This window comes from Callithrix jacchus, chromosome 5, assembly GCF_049354715.1.
Source record: "Callithrix jacchus isolate 240 chromosome 5, calJac240_pri, whole genome shotgun sequence".
In the NCBI taxonomy this organism is placed as follows: Eukaryota; Metazoa; Chordata; class Mammalia; order Primates; family Cebidae; genus Callithrix; species Callithrix jacchus.
This window is the reverse complement of record NC_133506.1, coordinates 122,272,161-122,287,888: the sequence shown is the minus strand read 5'-3', so window position 1 is coordinate 122,287,888 and position 15,728 is coordinate 122,272,161. Positions and strand designations below refer to the sequence as shown.

General features: G+C 54.4%; 1 protein-coding gene, 1 long non-coding RNA gene and 1 pseudogene across 2 annotated transcripts in view; 2 read left to right on the top strand and 1 right to left on the bottom strand.

The window, feature by feature from the left end:
• Positions 1-13,093, top strand: part of CACNG4 (calcium voltage-gated channel auxiliary subunit gamma 4) — a 61,280-nt gene extending 48,187 nt beyond the window's left edge. The window contains exons 2-4 of the mRNA XM_035301586.3: positions 2,069-2,152; positions 9,018-9,158; positions 10,161-13,093. Coding sequence (XP_035157477.1) covers positions 2,069-2,152; positions 9,018-9,158; positions 10,161-10,699 — 764 coding nt within the window. The 3' untranslated portion in view covers positions 10,700-13,093. The remainder of the gene's footprint in view (positions 1-2,068; positions 2,153-9,017; positions 9,159-10,160) is intronic.
• LOC128932172 (uncharacterized) lies at positions 625-4,726 on the bottom strand. Its single transcript, XR_008481660.2, has 3 exons — positions 4,625-4,726; positions 4,254-4,372; positions 625-3,161 (listed from the first exon to the last, which is right to left on the bottom strand). It is a non-coding gene; the product is annotated as an uncharacterized LOC128932172 (long non-coding RNA).
• On the top strand, positions 10,760-11,758 carry LOC144582824 (uncharacterized; annotated as a pseudogene).
• Positions 13,094-15,728: the final 2,635 nt, after the last annotated feature.

Below are 15,728 nucleotides of genomic sequence, written 5' to 3'. Positions count from 1 at the left end.
CCCATGAAGTAGCCCAAAATAAGTGTTGGGGGCGGGGAGGGGAGGACGGGCGAAGAGCTTGGTCTCACCCACCCACGGCTGGGAAAATGCCTACTCCAGGTCTCCAGGAACATTCTGAGCCTGCTGTGTGAGAGCCAGGAGTGGGAGGCAGGTGTGACTGGCCAACTCTGGCCTCTGAGCCCCCACCCCGCCCCCACCACCCTGAGGCCAGCCTGTCTTGGTGTTCCTCCCTCTTGCTCACAAACCCTCATGGTTCTCCACCGATTCAGCCACTCATGAAGGAGTGTGAGTGGGTGATTGCTAGATCCAACAGCAGCGACCCCCCCACACTCTGAGTCACCACCATGGGCCAAGAATCACCCTAAGTGCCTTTCAAGTACCACATGGTGTAATTCTCCTAAGAGCCCCAAGAGATAATGGCTGTGGCTCTGCCCATTCTCCAGATGAGAACGGGGAGGTTGATAACTACGTCGTTCATGCTGGATCCCATGCAGAGGACACTCCCAGCATCATCTCTGAGACCCTCCCTCTGCCTCCCCACCATCCCACCCCCACCTCTGGCGCCTGGGGCCCAGAGACCTTCAGGAAGCTGGGTGGTCACTCTGCACCCCAGCTCCTTGGAGGTAGCTGAAGGGACCCAATGGAGGAAAGAGCTTGGGGGCGGCAGCTGGTAACCAGCAACGTGGTGACCAAGTGGAAGGGCAGCGTGCTCCCAGCTGACCAGGGGCCTCTCCTGCTTGGAAGCACTGAGAGTTGGGTGTGCACCTGGACCCTGCCACCAGGACTGTGCTCCTGACTGACCAAGGCCAGGGGGTGGGGAAACAGGCTTGCATCCGCTGCAGAAAAGGAAACAGCCCCAACACGGGACACTCGGGTGTCAAGATGAGCTTGTGACTCCCGGGCTGCAGGAGTGGAAGGCTGAGCCGGGGGAAGGGGCACGGAGGGGACGATGCAGCAACACCCTGTGCCCCTGGCAACCAATGTCCAGTTCTGTGGTGGGCATTCTCAGATTTCAGGGAGGCAGAGGACTAGGAGAGCAGGGTGGAAGATTCTTGAAGGGAGGAGTGGCCTGTCCTGAATTGCTAAGCTACCTAGGGGGTCCGGCCCCCGACCCCATGAGAGCCATTTCTCAGAGCAGGGAGGAAGAAACCAAGCAGGAGATGGTCTCAGCCCTTCTGGAAGTTTCTCTTCCTCCATCTTCCCTTCCTTCAATCACATTGAGTGAGGGGAGTGGAATCTGCAAACTGTGTGCCCCAGGAAGGAGTCACCATAACTGTGGTTTTTTGAGTGTGTTTGAGACAGGGTCTGACTCTGTTGCCCAGGCTGGAGTGCAGTGGTGTGATCTCAGTTCACTGCAACCTCCACCTCCCAGGCTCAAGTGATCCTCCCACCTCAGCCTCCCAAGTAGCTGGGATTACAAGTGCCCCCCACCACATTCAGCTAATTATTGTACTTTCAGTAGAAAAGAGGTTTCACCATGTTGGTCAGGCTGGTCTCAAACTCCTGGGCTCCAGTGATCCACCCTCCTTAGCCTCCCAAACTGGTGGGATTACAGGTGTGAGCCACTGCACCCATCCGTAGCTATGGTTTAAGAGAGGGAAAGACACAGACAGATGCCGCCCTTGCCTTCGCATGTCTTACTCCTCTGCTGGAAAGCCCCCTGTGCCTCAATCACAGTGGACAAATTCTTTGTTTTTGGTTTTTTCAAGATGTATCTAAGAGTCCCTTGGGTAGAGGGATCCGAACTCCTGCTTGCCCAGGGCAACTCGCCTGGCACCTCTTGTCTCAATGGTGATGCGTGCTGTGTCCCATTACTCTCATGCGCATCCACCCTTGGACCATAACTAGGGTCCCTTTTGGGGCACATCTCTCCCTGTGTGGTCACTGTGTGTGTTTCTCCCGTGCCTCCGCCAGGCTGGGGCACTGGAGCCTGCCTTGATTCTCACAGTTTGCAGTCTGTTCCCAGGGCCTGCACAGAGGCTCACATACTCAGCAGCCATGTCTGGAGCAAATGGGCAAGTGAACCCACGCAGCACTGACAGTGTTCCTTTCCTCTTGTTCCTTCCAGGGATCTATAAAGGGCACTGCTTCCGGATCAATCACTTCCCAGAGGACAATGACTACGACCACGACAGCTCGGAGTACCTCCTCCGTGAGTGTCAGGAGGCCTGCACTTACCTTCTGTGGGGAGTGGGGAGGGTGGGGGAAGGCAGCTGGTGGAAAGAGAGACACTGAGTGTGGACAGGGTGATTTTCTCGGGATGGTCCGCTCACTCTCTTCCTTATTCAGACTTTAGTGTTTGGAGGATGGAGTTTTGCTCATCACTGCCATGACATGCTGGGTATCTCAATGGGGTTATTTGGCTGAGAGGCCTGTGCTCTGGGGAGACTGAGGCCTGAGCAGAGAGGCACTAGGTGTGGCAGGCTTCGGAGTTACTGGTAGGCTGGAGCTGGAGCTGGGGCAAGGGAGATTAAAGATATAGGCTCTGTTACTGAGCATGGTGGCTCACACCTATAATCCCAGCACTTTGGGAGGCCGAGGCGGGTGGATCATGAGGTCAGGAGTTCAAAACCAGCCTGGCCAAGATGGTGAAACCCCATCTCTATTAAAAATACAAAATAGCCAGGCGAGGTGGCAAGCACCCGTAATCCCAGCTGCTTGGGAGGCTGAGGCAGAGAATTGCTTGAACCCGGGAGATGGAGGTTGCAGTGAGCAACGATTGCGCCACTGCACTCCATCCAGCCTGGGTGACAAAGAGAGACTCCATCTCAAAAAAGAAAAAAGATACAGGCTCTGCCCAGGGTGGGCATCCCTGAGGGGTGTGGCACCCCAAGCACACTGGGGCCTGCACACTCTCTTCCATTCCAGTCTTGAAAACTCAGATATAGTCACACACCGAGACGGCCTCATTGGGCGCTGGGAGACCCAGGGGAGAAGGTGAGGAAGGTGCTGGGGGCAGCCTCTGATGCACGGTCCTGAGGTCTTTGCAGCAACACCTGTGTCCATGGGCTGCCTGGGAGACCCCACCAGCTCCTGGGTCCAGTGGCTGCGTGGGGTCCCCAGACTGAAGCCCAGAAGTCACAGCACAAGCTCAGCCCCAAATAACAAACCCAGCCCCCACACTGAGTCCAGCTCTCATCCGTGGGCAGCCAGGGAGGAGCCTGGAAATGGAAAGATAGCAGCGTTTCAGAGTCATTTTCCCCTCTACGTTAGCAAAGACACACAAAGAGCAGCTCACAGCAGCACCCCTGGGGCTCGGGCCCAGCCTTGCTGATAGAGAATTGATACCAGCACCCTCAGAGAGAGCACAGTTCACTCTGCACCTGCTTATGGATCTTTTTTTCTAAGAGAAAAGATTTTGATTCTGAGTCATCTGGTGAAATAGAACAGCACACGGTTCCCATGGAGCCTGGGGCAGTGTCAGGCTGCTGCGACCAGGCCCAGAACGTGAAATGATTTGGCCACAGCTCTGCCTCCCGTCCTTCCTCCCTCGCCTCTTCCTCCTCCTGCCTGTGCTCTGGTCTGCTTACTGGGGGCCCACACTGAACCAAGCAAATGAGATTCCCACAGGGCCACCAGAGATAGTTGTGCAGGTTGCACACTGCACAACTCAAGGGATGTCACATCCATAAATTATGTATGAATATCCCTCCAGTTATACAGTGCATGCATGCACAACCATCTCCAGAGGCCCTTGGTGCTCAGCCTAGCTGGGATGGCTCAATTGAAAGTCAACCCTGGCTGGGCATGGTGGCTTACACCTGTAATCTCCCAGCACTTTGGGAGACCGAGGTGGGTGGATCATTTGAGGTCAAAAGTTCCAGACCAGCCTGGCCAATATGGCGAAACCCCACCTCTACTAAAAATACAAAAATCAGCTGGGTGTGATGACGGGCACCTGTAGTCCCAGCCACTTGGGAGGCTGAGGCAGGAGAATTATTTGAACCGGGAGGCAGAGGTTGCAGTGAGCCGAGATTGTGTCTTGCATTCCAGCCTGGCGACAGAGCAAGACTCCATCTCAAAAAAAAAAAAAAGAAAAGCAAAACAGATAATCAACCCTAACTCAGAATCTGCCCTTCTCTGCCCAATCCAGGGCAATCAGCTGGTTCTTAAAATTCTGGGGGTAGATGTGCCCATGGCCCAATCCTGGGACTATAAAGAAGCACGCGTTGTAGAAACCAACCGTCCGTCTCCATTTCCCACTGGAGCTCCCCTGAGGTTGTGGGCATTGGCGCTGGCTGTTCTTTACTCACCTGTCTCTGTCCCAGTCATGGCCCCCGAGCTTTTGGGTCTCTTTCTGGATTGGCCTCAAGATGCAGTAGCCCCGAGGTCAGCCCACGTGGCTTCCCGATCTCCCAGCAGGAAGCAGATGCTGCACTCAAACAGGGTGAATGAAGGATGTTTACAGAAGAACATTTACAAATGTGTGGGTGAGGTGAAGGGAAATCCACCAGGGCTGGCGAGCTCCCGGGGCCAGCAACAGCTGGGAGCCCTAACGCTCCTCAGGCTGGTCAGGTGAGGGGGCAGGCGTGGGGGATTCCTCCTGCCTGTGGCGGAGGAGCTGTGGCCATCGGGAAGGAATGAATGCCGCCCCTTCACCCGCAGCCCAGCAGAACTCCCTCACCGACACCCTTGTCCAAAGGCCAGAGGCAGGAGCCCAAGGATTCAGTCCACACAGTCAGCTTCCTGGGGCTCAGGGCAGGATGGGTAACGGTGGAGTGAGGGTCTGGAAGAGGAATAAAAAACAAAAACGAGTGAGTCGTTGCAGGTCCTCTGGGGAGGGCTTGAGGCGGGGAGGGCTGCAGAGTGATTTTCCCAGATAAAATGAAGGTGACAGCACGACCGCAATTAGAGCTCATTGGGGAAGGCCATGTTCTCCTTAAGCGGACGCTGTGGGGAAAGCAGCCAGGTTCATTAACAAGCGCAGAGATGCACGTGGAAGAGACAGCTTGACGGCTTTTGGGCCTGTGGTCTCAGCTGCTGGCAGAAGCCAGGGCGGGGTGGGGCTGAACTGACTTCCCAACAGGGAGGTGTATTTCTACTCAGTGGCTGCAGAAACAGGGATATCTGGCCCTAAAACCAAGCTCAGCATGTGTCTTTGATCATCTTTTATCTCCAGAGTGCAGGTGCCTGCGAGCTGGGAACCAGAGGGGCTGAGCCACTTTCAGAGACAGGCCAAGGTCATGGTCACCACAGGCCCCTGGCATGTGTTTCCAGTGCCACCCTGATTTCTAATATTTCATCTTCTGGTCTCTGTCCAGACTTTGGCTCCCCAAAATATGTAGAAGCACAGGAGGGAGGTCCCTAGAGGCTGATGTTTGCAAGAAATGAGGGTTCGTGAGAATTTGTTTATTCATTCATTTAACAAGTTATTATGGCCAAGCGCAGTGGTTCACTCCTGTAATCCCAGCACTTTAGGAAGCCAAGGCAGGAAGATCACTTGAGGCCAGGAGTTCCAGCCTGGTCAACATAGTGAGACCTTGTCTCTACAAAAAATAAAAATAAATGAGCCAGACATGATAGCACATGCCTCCAGTCCCAGCTACTCAGGAGGCCGAGGTGGGAGGATGACGAGACGAAGAAGTTGAGGCTGCAGTGAGCCACAATCATGCCACCACACTCCAGCCTGCATGACAGAGCAAGACCCCATCTCTTAAAAAAAATGTTACTGTGGGCCTACTACGTGCCAATCACTGTATTAGACTCGTGGAGTACAACAGCAACGAAAATAGGGCCTGCCCTCTGGTGGAGAATGGGTGTTTTGGAGAAGACAACAGAAGCTTCCATGGTAGGGCTGCCTGCAGGAGACCTGATTCAGGCGGGTGCAGAGCACCAACCCTGCAGACCCAAGGCTATGCTGCTCGCACCCAGCCTTTGACAATTCAGGAAGGAACTCAGCCCCAGCCATGCATTCTGGAGCCTTACAGAGAAGCCAGGCTTGTGCTGTTTGTTACAGAACCCCCTGAAGGCCTCTGAGCTCTTACAGTGTCCCTGCTGATTTGCAGATTCACAGCCCAAGATTTGAAAGGGTCACCCCCCGCACTGCCTGCCTGCCTTCTCGTCCACAGGCCCTGCTGGTCCCAGGGGTTTCTGCCCGCCTTGCCCTGGACCTGGTGTCCCTCTTCAGGTCTGCATTCCCAGTTAGGTGGCTAACTTCTGTGCCAGGCTGCGGGGTGCTGGTGTCGGGGCTGCTGGGAGTCCACAGTGTGCCCGGGGGTGAGTTAGAAGGAAGTGTCTTGTCTCCTGGCGGATGCAGACCCTCTGTCAGGGCTTGATATGGCCAGCAGGGCATGGGCTGGACTTCAGCTTCACTCATCCCTCCACCCCTTAGCCACCTGTGCTGTGCCTGGCCTTCACCACTGTCTTTGGCAATCCCAGCTGGCATTGCACATCCACAGCTCAGGAATGAGTCCATGTGGCAAGGGATTGGTGCTTGTGTGTCTTACCTGAGCAGGATGGATGGCACTGAGCCAAGCCTGGGCATCCAGTGATCTCAGAGCAACTGGACTGGGCCTTTTTTTTTTTTAATTTAAGATGTATTCTCACTCTGTTGCCTAGGCTGGAGTGCAGTGGCCCAGTCTTGGCTCATTGCAACCTCTACCTTGCAGGTTCAAGCGGTAATCATGCCTCAGCCTCCCAAGTAGTTGGGACTACAGGTGCCCACCACTATACCCAGCTAATGTTTCTATTTTTAGGAGATAAGGGGTTTCACAATGTTGACTAGTCTGGTCTCGAACTCCTGACCTCAGGTGAACCATTCACCTCAGCCTCCCAAAGCGCTGATGGATTTCCTTCTCTTGGACTCCTCTGACCTGTCTGCAGAATGAGGGAGGGCATTGTGGGGGCTGAGGGGAAGGGGATGACTGACCCCAGCTTTTCTGGCCAGCACAGCTCAGAGGCACATTTCAGAAACACACAGGAAACTTCATCCCAGAGCCCACTCCTGCCAGAATGAATCAGAGAGGAGGAGGCACCGAAGAGAAGAACTGCCTTTAATGCCCCAGACAATCCCCGCTCTGTAAAGCAGGAGCACACACTGATGCGTTCACAAAAAAGGAGACAAACCCTGCCTTCAGAGGCTGACAGCCCTAACACCAGCTCAGCTGGCTGGGGAGGGTGGCGCCTGCCAGTGCGGCCCAACTCACTGTCCCCTGCAGGGGCCACCAAGGGTCTACGCAGCCCAGCCTAGGGGCTGGAAGACAGCAGGTGCTCGGGAAAGGCCGAGCTCTGCGCTTCCCTTTCCCAAGTCTCCCTTCCCTCCCTCTGACCTTCCTCCCACCCCTGATGCTGATAGAGGGGTACCCTAAGCCCCTACTGGGTGCTTGACATTTTCTCACAGTGACCCTCCAGTGGGGCATGTTCACTTCCCAGGGCCGCTGTAACAAATGATCACAAACTGCGTGACTTGCAACAGAAATTCACCGTCATGGTGTGGAAGCCAGAAGCCCAGAATCAAGGTGTTGGGGACCCTGCTTTCTCTGAAGGCTCTGGGGGAGGACCCTTCCTCTTCCAGCTTCCCTTGGCTCATGGCAGCACCATCAGGTCTCTGCCTCTGTCTTCACAGCCCTTCTCCCTGTGTCTTCTCTTCCTATCAGGTTCTTATAAGGATGCTCGTCATTGGATCTAGGGCCCACCAGATTCATCCCAGATGATCTCAGCTTAAGATTCTTAACTGAGTCACATCTGCAAGACCCTTTTTCTTTTTCTTTTTCTTTCTTTTTTTTTTTTTTTTTGAGACAAAATCTCGCTCTTGTCACCCAGGCTGGAGTGCAATGGCACGATCTTGGCTCGCTACAACCTCTGCCTCCCAGGTTCAAGCAATTCTCCTGCCTCAGCCTCCCGAGTAGCTGGGATTACAGGGGAGCGCCACCACGCCTGGCTAAATTTCTTTTGTATTTTTAGTATAGACAGAGTTTTACCATATTGCGCAGGCTGATCTGGATCTCTTGACCTCAGGTGGTCCGCCTGCCTCAGCCTCCCAAAGTGCTGGGATTACAGGCGTGAGCCACTGCGCCCAGCCAAGACCCTTTTTCTAAATAAGATCAATTCACAGGTCCTAAAGGTTAGGATGTAGATATATTCGAGGGAGGCCACAATTCAACTCCCTACAGTTAGGTGTAACTATCCCCAAGTTATAAAACGGCACTGAGGTTGTCACAAAGTCAGCTGTCCCCAGTCAGCTGGTCGGTGGCAGAGAGAGGTTAGTCAGTGGCAAAGCCCTGATGTCAGGGCTACAGAGGTGGCTCTGTGGACACTGTGGGTCACGAGCATCCCTCTCGGCCCAGCCACACTGCCCCTGCGACTTCAGGCCAGTCGTGAGGTCCCACACCCTTGTCTGTCACCTTGGGGATGATGATGATGATGATGATGATGAAGGTACAGAATGGCCAGGCCCAGTGCTATGCACCTTACATAGGACATTGGTGCATGAGGAACCTCATGCCACAGATTGCCACAGATGGGAAGCTGAGTTTTGGAGAGTGAAAGTGATTGACCAAGGTGCACAGACAGCATGTCACAGCGGGACCCGTGCCCAGACCCACCTAATGCTGATGTCTGTGCCCTCAACCACTGACCAGGGCCCCCTGTTTGTAGACCCTTGTGCTCCCCAGCCTTCCAGGGGCTTCACAGAGACCTCGTTCATGCAAGGGCCTAGCTGGCTTTGCAGTGTCACAGAAATGTGATGCGGTTTGGTGCTTTCACGGCTGTTACTGTGGCCTCCCTGGTGCCCACTTCCAGGGAGAGACTAAGCAAGAGGTAGACAGATGTGACTCCAGGGTGAAGTGCAGGCCTGCTTGCATGTGATCCAGTGGCCCCGAGCCCCCACTTGCATCTGATCTAATGGCCCCAAGCCGGCCCCAGGCCCTGGCCCACCTTGAGTCTCTAGGTCCCGATGGGAATCTCAAATCCCAGGGAAGGGCCTGGAGCTGCAAGTTTCCTGGGAGAGATATGCAGTCATGCCCAGAAGGGCAGCCGATCTCACTGTCTTCTGCTTTGTGCCCCACTTCCCCGGCCAGGCATTGTACGAGCATCCAGCGTCTTCCCCATCCTCAGCACCATCCTGCTTCTGCTGGGGGGCCTGTGCATCGGCGCTGGCAGGATCTACAGCCGCAAGAACAACATCGTCCTCAGCGCCGGCATCCTCTTTGTGGCCGCAGGTGAGCCGCCAGCCCACCTGCCCGTGCTGGTGCTGGGCTAGAGGCTGGGGACACGGGAGTGCCTGTTTTGCATGGTCCCTGCTGCCGGGGAGTGTGCCTCCTTGGGGGAATGCAGATGTAACTTCGCGGCACACTCAAGTGACTTGTAAAGTCCTGGTGTTCAGGAAGTGAAATTCATGCAAGATAAAAGTAACTCTCTTGAAGGGCACAATCCAGTGGCACTTGGTGCTTTCACAACGTTGTGCAAACGTCCAAAACATTTTTGTCACCCCAAAAGGAAGGTGTGGCTGGGCCAAGAGGGATGTTCGTGATCCACAGCACCACCTTCAGGGCCCCAGCACTAACTGTGACCTCACTCTGCCACTGACTAGCTGACAGGGGACAGCTGACTTTGGTGAGAATGAGGAACAGCTGCCGAACAGGGCTTCCTGTTGGGGTGACAGAAACACTTTGGATGCTTGCACAGCGTTGTGAAATCACCAAATGCCACTGGATTGCGCCCTTAAGAAGGGTGACTTGATCTTGCCTGGTCAGGTGGGTCACCCCCATATGGGGTGCCGCATGTAGTTAGAAAGTCAGGACCAGCTTTCCATGGCCGGATTCGGAGCCGTCGCTTAGACGTACTGTTAAGTGAGAAAACAAGCAGCCAGAGTATTGTGCAAAAAAAAAAATAGGAGTGTGTGTGTGTGTGTGTGTGTGTGTGTGTATGTGTGTGTGTGTGTTAGAGATTTTTTTCTGGAAGGACATATGAAAGAAGATAACAGTAGCTGCCTTCAAGAGGAGAACTGGGGGCTAAGAGTTTATTGTATACCTCATTTGAACTTTGTACTCTATTACTCATTCAAAAGTAATGACTGAAAAGAAAAATTATCAACCAGAATAAACAGATACTCATCAGAGAGGGGAGTGGCCACCTGTTCCCTGCCCTGCCCATCCGGTTGTGGGTCTAACCTCTGCCTCTCTCCCTCCCTGGCCCCGCCCCCCACTCCCTGTTTCTCTCAGGCCTCAGTAACATCATCGGCATCATCGTCTACATCTCCAGCAACACAGGGGACCCGGGTGACAAGCGGGATGAAGACAAAAAGAACCATTATAACTACGGCTGGTCTTTTTACTTTGGAGCTCTGTCTTTCATTGTGGCTGAGACCGTGGGCGTCCTGGCTGTAAACATTTACATTGAGAAAAATAAAGAGTTGAGGTTTAAGACCAAACGGGAGTTCCTTAAGGCGTCTTCCTCTTCTCCTTATGCCAGGATGCCAAGCTACAGGTACCGGCGACGGCGCTCGAGGTCCAGCTCCAGGTCCACCGAGGCCTCGCCCTCCAGGGATGTGTCGCCCATGGGCCTGAAGATCGCAGGGGCCATCCCCATGGGGGAGCTGTCCATGTACACGCTGTCCAGGGAGCCCCTCAAGGTGACCACCGCGGCCAGCTACAGCCCCGACCAGGAGGCCAGCTTCCTGCAGGTTCACGACTTCTTCCAGCAGGACCTGAAGGAAGGTTTCCACGTCAGCATGCTGAACCGACGGACGACCCCCGTGTGAACCACCTGCCCCTTCTCTCAGCTCCGGCCTCTTCCCAGACGGCTCTTTTTGTCCCACAGGATGGCATGTGATCCTCAAGACGACGAACAATGAACTAAAGCCAAACACAGCCTCCCTGGTCTCCAGAGGTGGCCTGGGCTGGCTTCGCACAAAGGTTGTGCTGGGAGACCGGACTCGGGGCTGCAGGAGAAGCTGAAGGCTGACTTTGTACCCCTCCCCCAAAAAGGGTGTTTTGATGCCCCAGGGTCTCTGAAATCTCCCAGGAAGCCCCAGAGCTTTCCTGAGGCTGCATAGCCTTGACCAACTCGGGAAGACAAAATTGAGCCATTATCTCCTCTTGGAAACGAATCTTGCCAGAAAAACCGGATTTCAGGGCCTTCCCTCCGTGCCTGGGCACCGGGTCACCAGAAGGCTCTGCCGGATGCCAAGGGGTCTCTGGGCTCTGGTTAGCTGCTTCTGAACCTGAGATTCCTGTGTCGTTGAGCCAGAAATGAGACCGCCGAAGCTCGCTCCCTTCCTCTCCATCTCTCCCTCTCTGCGTGACCCTGGCGGTGGCCTGTGATCCTGAAGACAGCTCTGCAGCCAACTGGTGCTTCAGCCTTTGCGCTGTCCCGGGGCCGGCTTCCCCTGGCCTGCGGAGGAGGCCCAGGTAAAGGCCAGGGCTGTTGCTGGCTCTCCTCTCTGCTTCTGGAAGTTTCCACCTCAGAATGGGCAGGACAGACCCACTGACTGGATTTCAGAGTCTGGAGGGTTCCATCGGTCAGGGAAAAGAAAGGTGGCCATGGGGCCTCTTGCTCTGCCCTTGTCACAGCCCCAAGAAGCAGCTCTGTACCCTGAGCATCGTGGGTCCCAGGGGAAAGGTGGACAGACACCCCCGACTCTTACTGCCATTTGGCAACAGGAGCCTGAACTTCTGTGCAAGAAAGGGAGACATGAGGGTGAAGAGTGACCAAAAACAAAAACCTAGAGAACAAAAATCCATTTCCTAGGTGGTTACGAATCCTGACTTCCTGCAAATCAATGCCGGGAGAGCAACATACATTCATTTCTTCATCTTAAAAAGTAGCAGCAACTCGCCCACAACTCCTATTATTGTAATTTATTCCGTCACCACCTAACAGGACGGAGTGGAGGAAGTTTGGATAAATGGGCCGAGCTGGGTTCCTCTTCCTCCCTACAGAGGGGAGATCTCAGCACTTTGTTCAGAGCTGAGGATGTGGGTTCTGTGTTTTCCAGTTTTTCCACCCATTTTTTTCTTCCCCCTCCTGAAGCAAGCAAAGAGCGCGGACGCGTGTGCAGGCTTGGAAGAAGAACTCTCCAGAACATGGAACTTAACCCTCTTTTATACAAAACATGTGCTTTCTAAAGAGAAATCATTTCTTACTTTTTGAGACTCCTTGATCCACCCTGGACAGTCGCCTGTAGTCCTAGTAGCTGTTGTGCTGGGAAGTCACGAGCCCATCCTTACCTCAGCTACCTGCTCACGGAGCCCGTGGGTGGACTCGGCCCCCTGGGGTTCAGACCCAGGTCCGTTTAGCCTGGTGATGATGTCATCGTCTGTCTCATCCTTCTTTGCCCCCAGGAAAGGATGCATCTGCCCATAGGGGCCCCAGCGGACTGTGCCATGTGCCAGGGAGCTGAAATGGGGCTGGTCAGGGCCCTGAGTGCCATGCTCAGGAGCCCTCACTCCCGTCGGGGTTGGCATCGTCTGGTGGCATGTCCAAATGCACACAGCAGTGGACGCTAAAAGCAACAGAGCTCAAGGTCTGCACCTGCTCTAGGCTAGCCCCATCCCCACACCCCACCACCTCCACTGCCATGACCCTGTCCCACCAGGCTGAAGGCGGGAAATGCCCTCCCCAGACCTGCCATCCAGCAAGGACCCAAGACTTTCTTCTGTGATTTCCAAAAGCAAGGTAGCCACGCTGTTCTGTTTCCCCTCCATCTGCCACCGCCCCTCCCGCCGCCCCAGAAGTTTCTTATCATTCCATGGAGAAAGCTGTGTTCCAATGAATCCTACCTCTTGCCCAGTCCCAGGCAGAGCATACAGCACCCACTCTAGGGACCAAGACAGAGTAGGAAGAAGGGGACGAGCCGGGAGCAAAACACCTCAGACACCCGGGCCTTCTCAGCCTTCTCCCCGAGGCCGGCTGGGTCTCCGGGGACCCTGGGCCCTGGGCCACCCCTTCCTGGCCCTCCCGCTGCATCTCAGACCTGACGCCCGCCCGGGGGGATGTGGTGGCCTGTGCCCGCCTTCTCGCCCTCGTCCCGCCCTGCCCCACCCCCTTGCCCCTAACCTGTGTGTTTCGCCAGTTAAGCACCTGTGACTCCCTACTACTGGTTTTGGGTTATTAGTTCTGTCTTTTTTTTAATTAAATAAAAACATTTTTAAAATGTTCTCTTCTTGATATGGGGAGGTGGGGGCAGAACCCCCCCAAAAGTCTTTGTGGGCATTTGGGATAATATATGTCCCTGGGTCTGGGGTGGACCCCCACAAGAAAAGAAGGAGGCCAGGGGCCAGGAGACCAGACTCTGGCCAAGGCTGGTTTTTCTGGCTTCAATCTGGGTCACTGGCCACATCCCCAGTACCAATGGCTGGTTTCAGACTTCCGGGTGATGCCATCAAGGCTTTTCACCTATGAGCCAGAAGATACACGGGCTCTCCTGGGTGGGGTGTGGGCCCCTGGGCAGCCAAGAGAGCCAGGCCTGTCCTGCAGTTGGGAGGCCGGCTGGACAGAGCCACAGCCACCAAGACCCTAAAGTTGCCCCCCAGGTTGCCACTAGCCAGCCTCCTCTCCCCACCCCTGGATGCTGAAATGATGAAGAAGTAGAGCATCCCTAGAACTAAAATGTGAGATTCATGGATGGCAAAGACAGAAGGGAGGATGCGGCTCAGGCCAGAGGCCAAATGGGCTTCCTCCGCTGTCACTGGACAGTCCCAGGCAGGGCATCCAACCGCCTCTGTCCCAGGCCACAGGGAGGAGTAAGGTAAGGAACTGAGAGCGGCCAGGGGAACCCCGCCAGCCTGGGCTATGGCCAACAAACTGCACAGGCCCCAGCCAACAACCACCGCAGCCAGCCAGTTTCACCCTCGAAAGTGAGCACAGACTGGACCTCGACCTTCCCCTCCTTGGAGGCACAAGGAGGGATACGCAGCGCCCTCTCCTGGTTCTGCCAAAGCTGCAGCCCAGGAGACCTTTGAATCCAATTACACTTGGCCTTTTCCTTCGGACTTTGAGCTTGAGTTTTCTTGCTAAGAGCCACAGGCTTCCCTGCTCCTCCTGGAACCAAGAGACACCAAACTCTTGCGCCTCCTTCAAGAGAACTTTGGTCTCATGAAAAGCTTTCCTGCCCGGGTCCCAGCGAAAAGCATGGAGCGGAAAGGATGAGGGCCCAGCATCCCTATATCCCTGCCTTGGGGCTGCAGAAACCTCTGTTGGCTTTTCTGAACTTTCTGTCCTAGCTTATTTTTGTTGTTGTTGTTTAAGACAGAGTTTCACTCCTGTTGCCCGTGCTGGAGTGCAATGGCACAGTCTTGGCTCACCACAATCTCCGCCTCCTGGGTTCAAGCGATTCTCCTGCCTCAGCCTCCTGAGTAGCTGGGATTACAAGCATTTGCCACAATGCCTGGCTAATTCTGTATTTTTAGTAGAGACGGGGTTTCTACATGTTGATCAGGCTGGTCTCAAACTCCCAACCTCAGGTGATCCACCCGCCTTGGCCTCCCAAAGTGCTGGGATTACAGGCGTGAGTCACCGTGCTCGGCCTTCTGCCCCAGCTTTTAACCTTCTTTTTTTTTTTTTTTTTTTTGAGACAAAGTCTGGCTCTTGTTGCCCAGTCTGGAGTGCAATGGCGTGATCTCAGCTCACTGCAACCTCCACCTCCCAGGTTCAAGTGATTCTCCTGCCTCAGCCTCATACGTAGCTGGGATTACAGGCGCACACCACCCCACCTAGCTAATTTTGTATTTTTAGAAAAGATGGGGTTTCTCCATGTTGGCCAGGCTGATCTCGAACTCCTGACCTTGTGATCCACCCACCTCTGCCTTCCAAAGTGCTGGGATTACAGACGTGAGCCACCACACCAGCCTTAACCTTGTTTCCTCTTATCTGAGACAAGCACCTGGGGAAACTGATGTGCTGAGCCACCAAGCCCTGGAGCCAGGGGAGCTCAGGCCTTTACCCCGCCTCACCAGCTGACCCACTGCCAAGCTCCGAGCAGTCATTCCACCCTGCCCAGAGTCCGCACCCTGAGCCAGAACTTCTGCAACTCCTATTTATTCTTAGCCCCTAGGTAATTGGCTCAGCACAAGCTTCTCAGCCATCCCGGGTGTACTCCTGGGCCAGTCTGCACTGAGTGACTTGGTGCCGCCTCCCATGGTCATGTAGTCACATGTTTAGTTCAAATAAAACCCTGCCTCCATTAACACACAGAGTGAGAGCCACAAGAGCTGACACAGAAATAATTATTCTAGTTCCCTAATCAAAATGCTGCTGATTAAATGATGGGTGTGGCAAAATCTCAGAAACCGCTGAAGAACTTATTCATGTCACCAAACACTACCTGTTCCCCAAAACCTATTGAAATAAAAAATAAATGTAAAACAAATGCTGCTGAGAGCTGGGCACTGCGACTCATGCCTGTAATCCCAGCACTTTGGGAGACCAAGGTGGGTGGATGACTTGAGGTCAGGAGTTTGAGCTCAGCCTGGCCAACATGGTGAAACCCTGTCTCTACTAAAAGTACAAAAATTAGCCAGGTGTGGTAGCTCACGCCTGTAGTCCCAGCTACTTGAGAGGCTGAGGCAGAAGAATCACTCTGCCGGGAGGCAGAGGTTGCAGTGAGCTGAGATCCGCCACTGCTCTCCAGCTCAAGCAACAGAGTAAGACCCTGTCTCAAAAAAAAAAAAAAATGCTGCTGAAAGTCCCCACTCCTCCAACCCAGTAGCCCCATTTTACCCTGGCACTGGTGTTACTTAGAATAAGCCGACTGCATAAACAACAACCCCAGGCATCTAGACTAGAAGTTC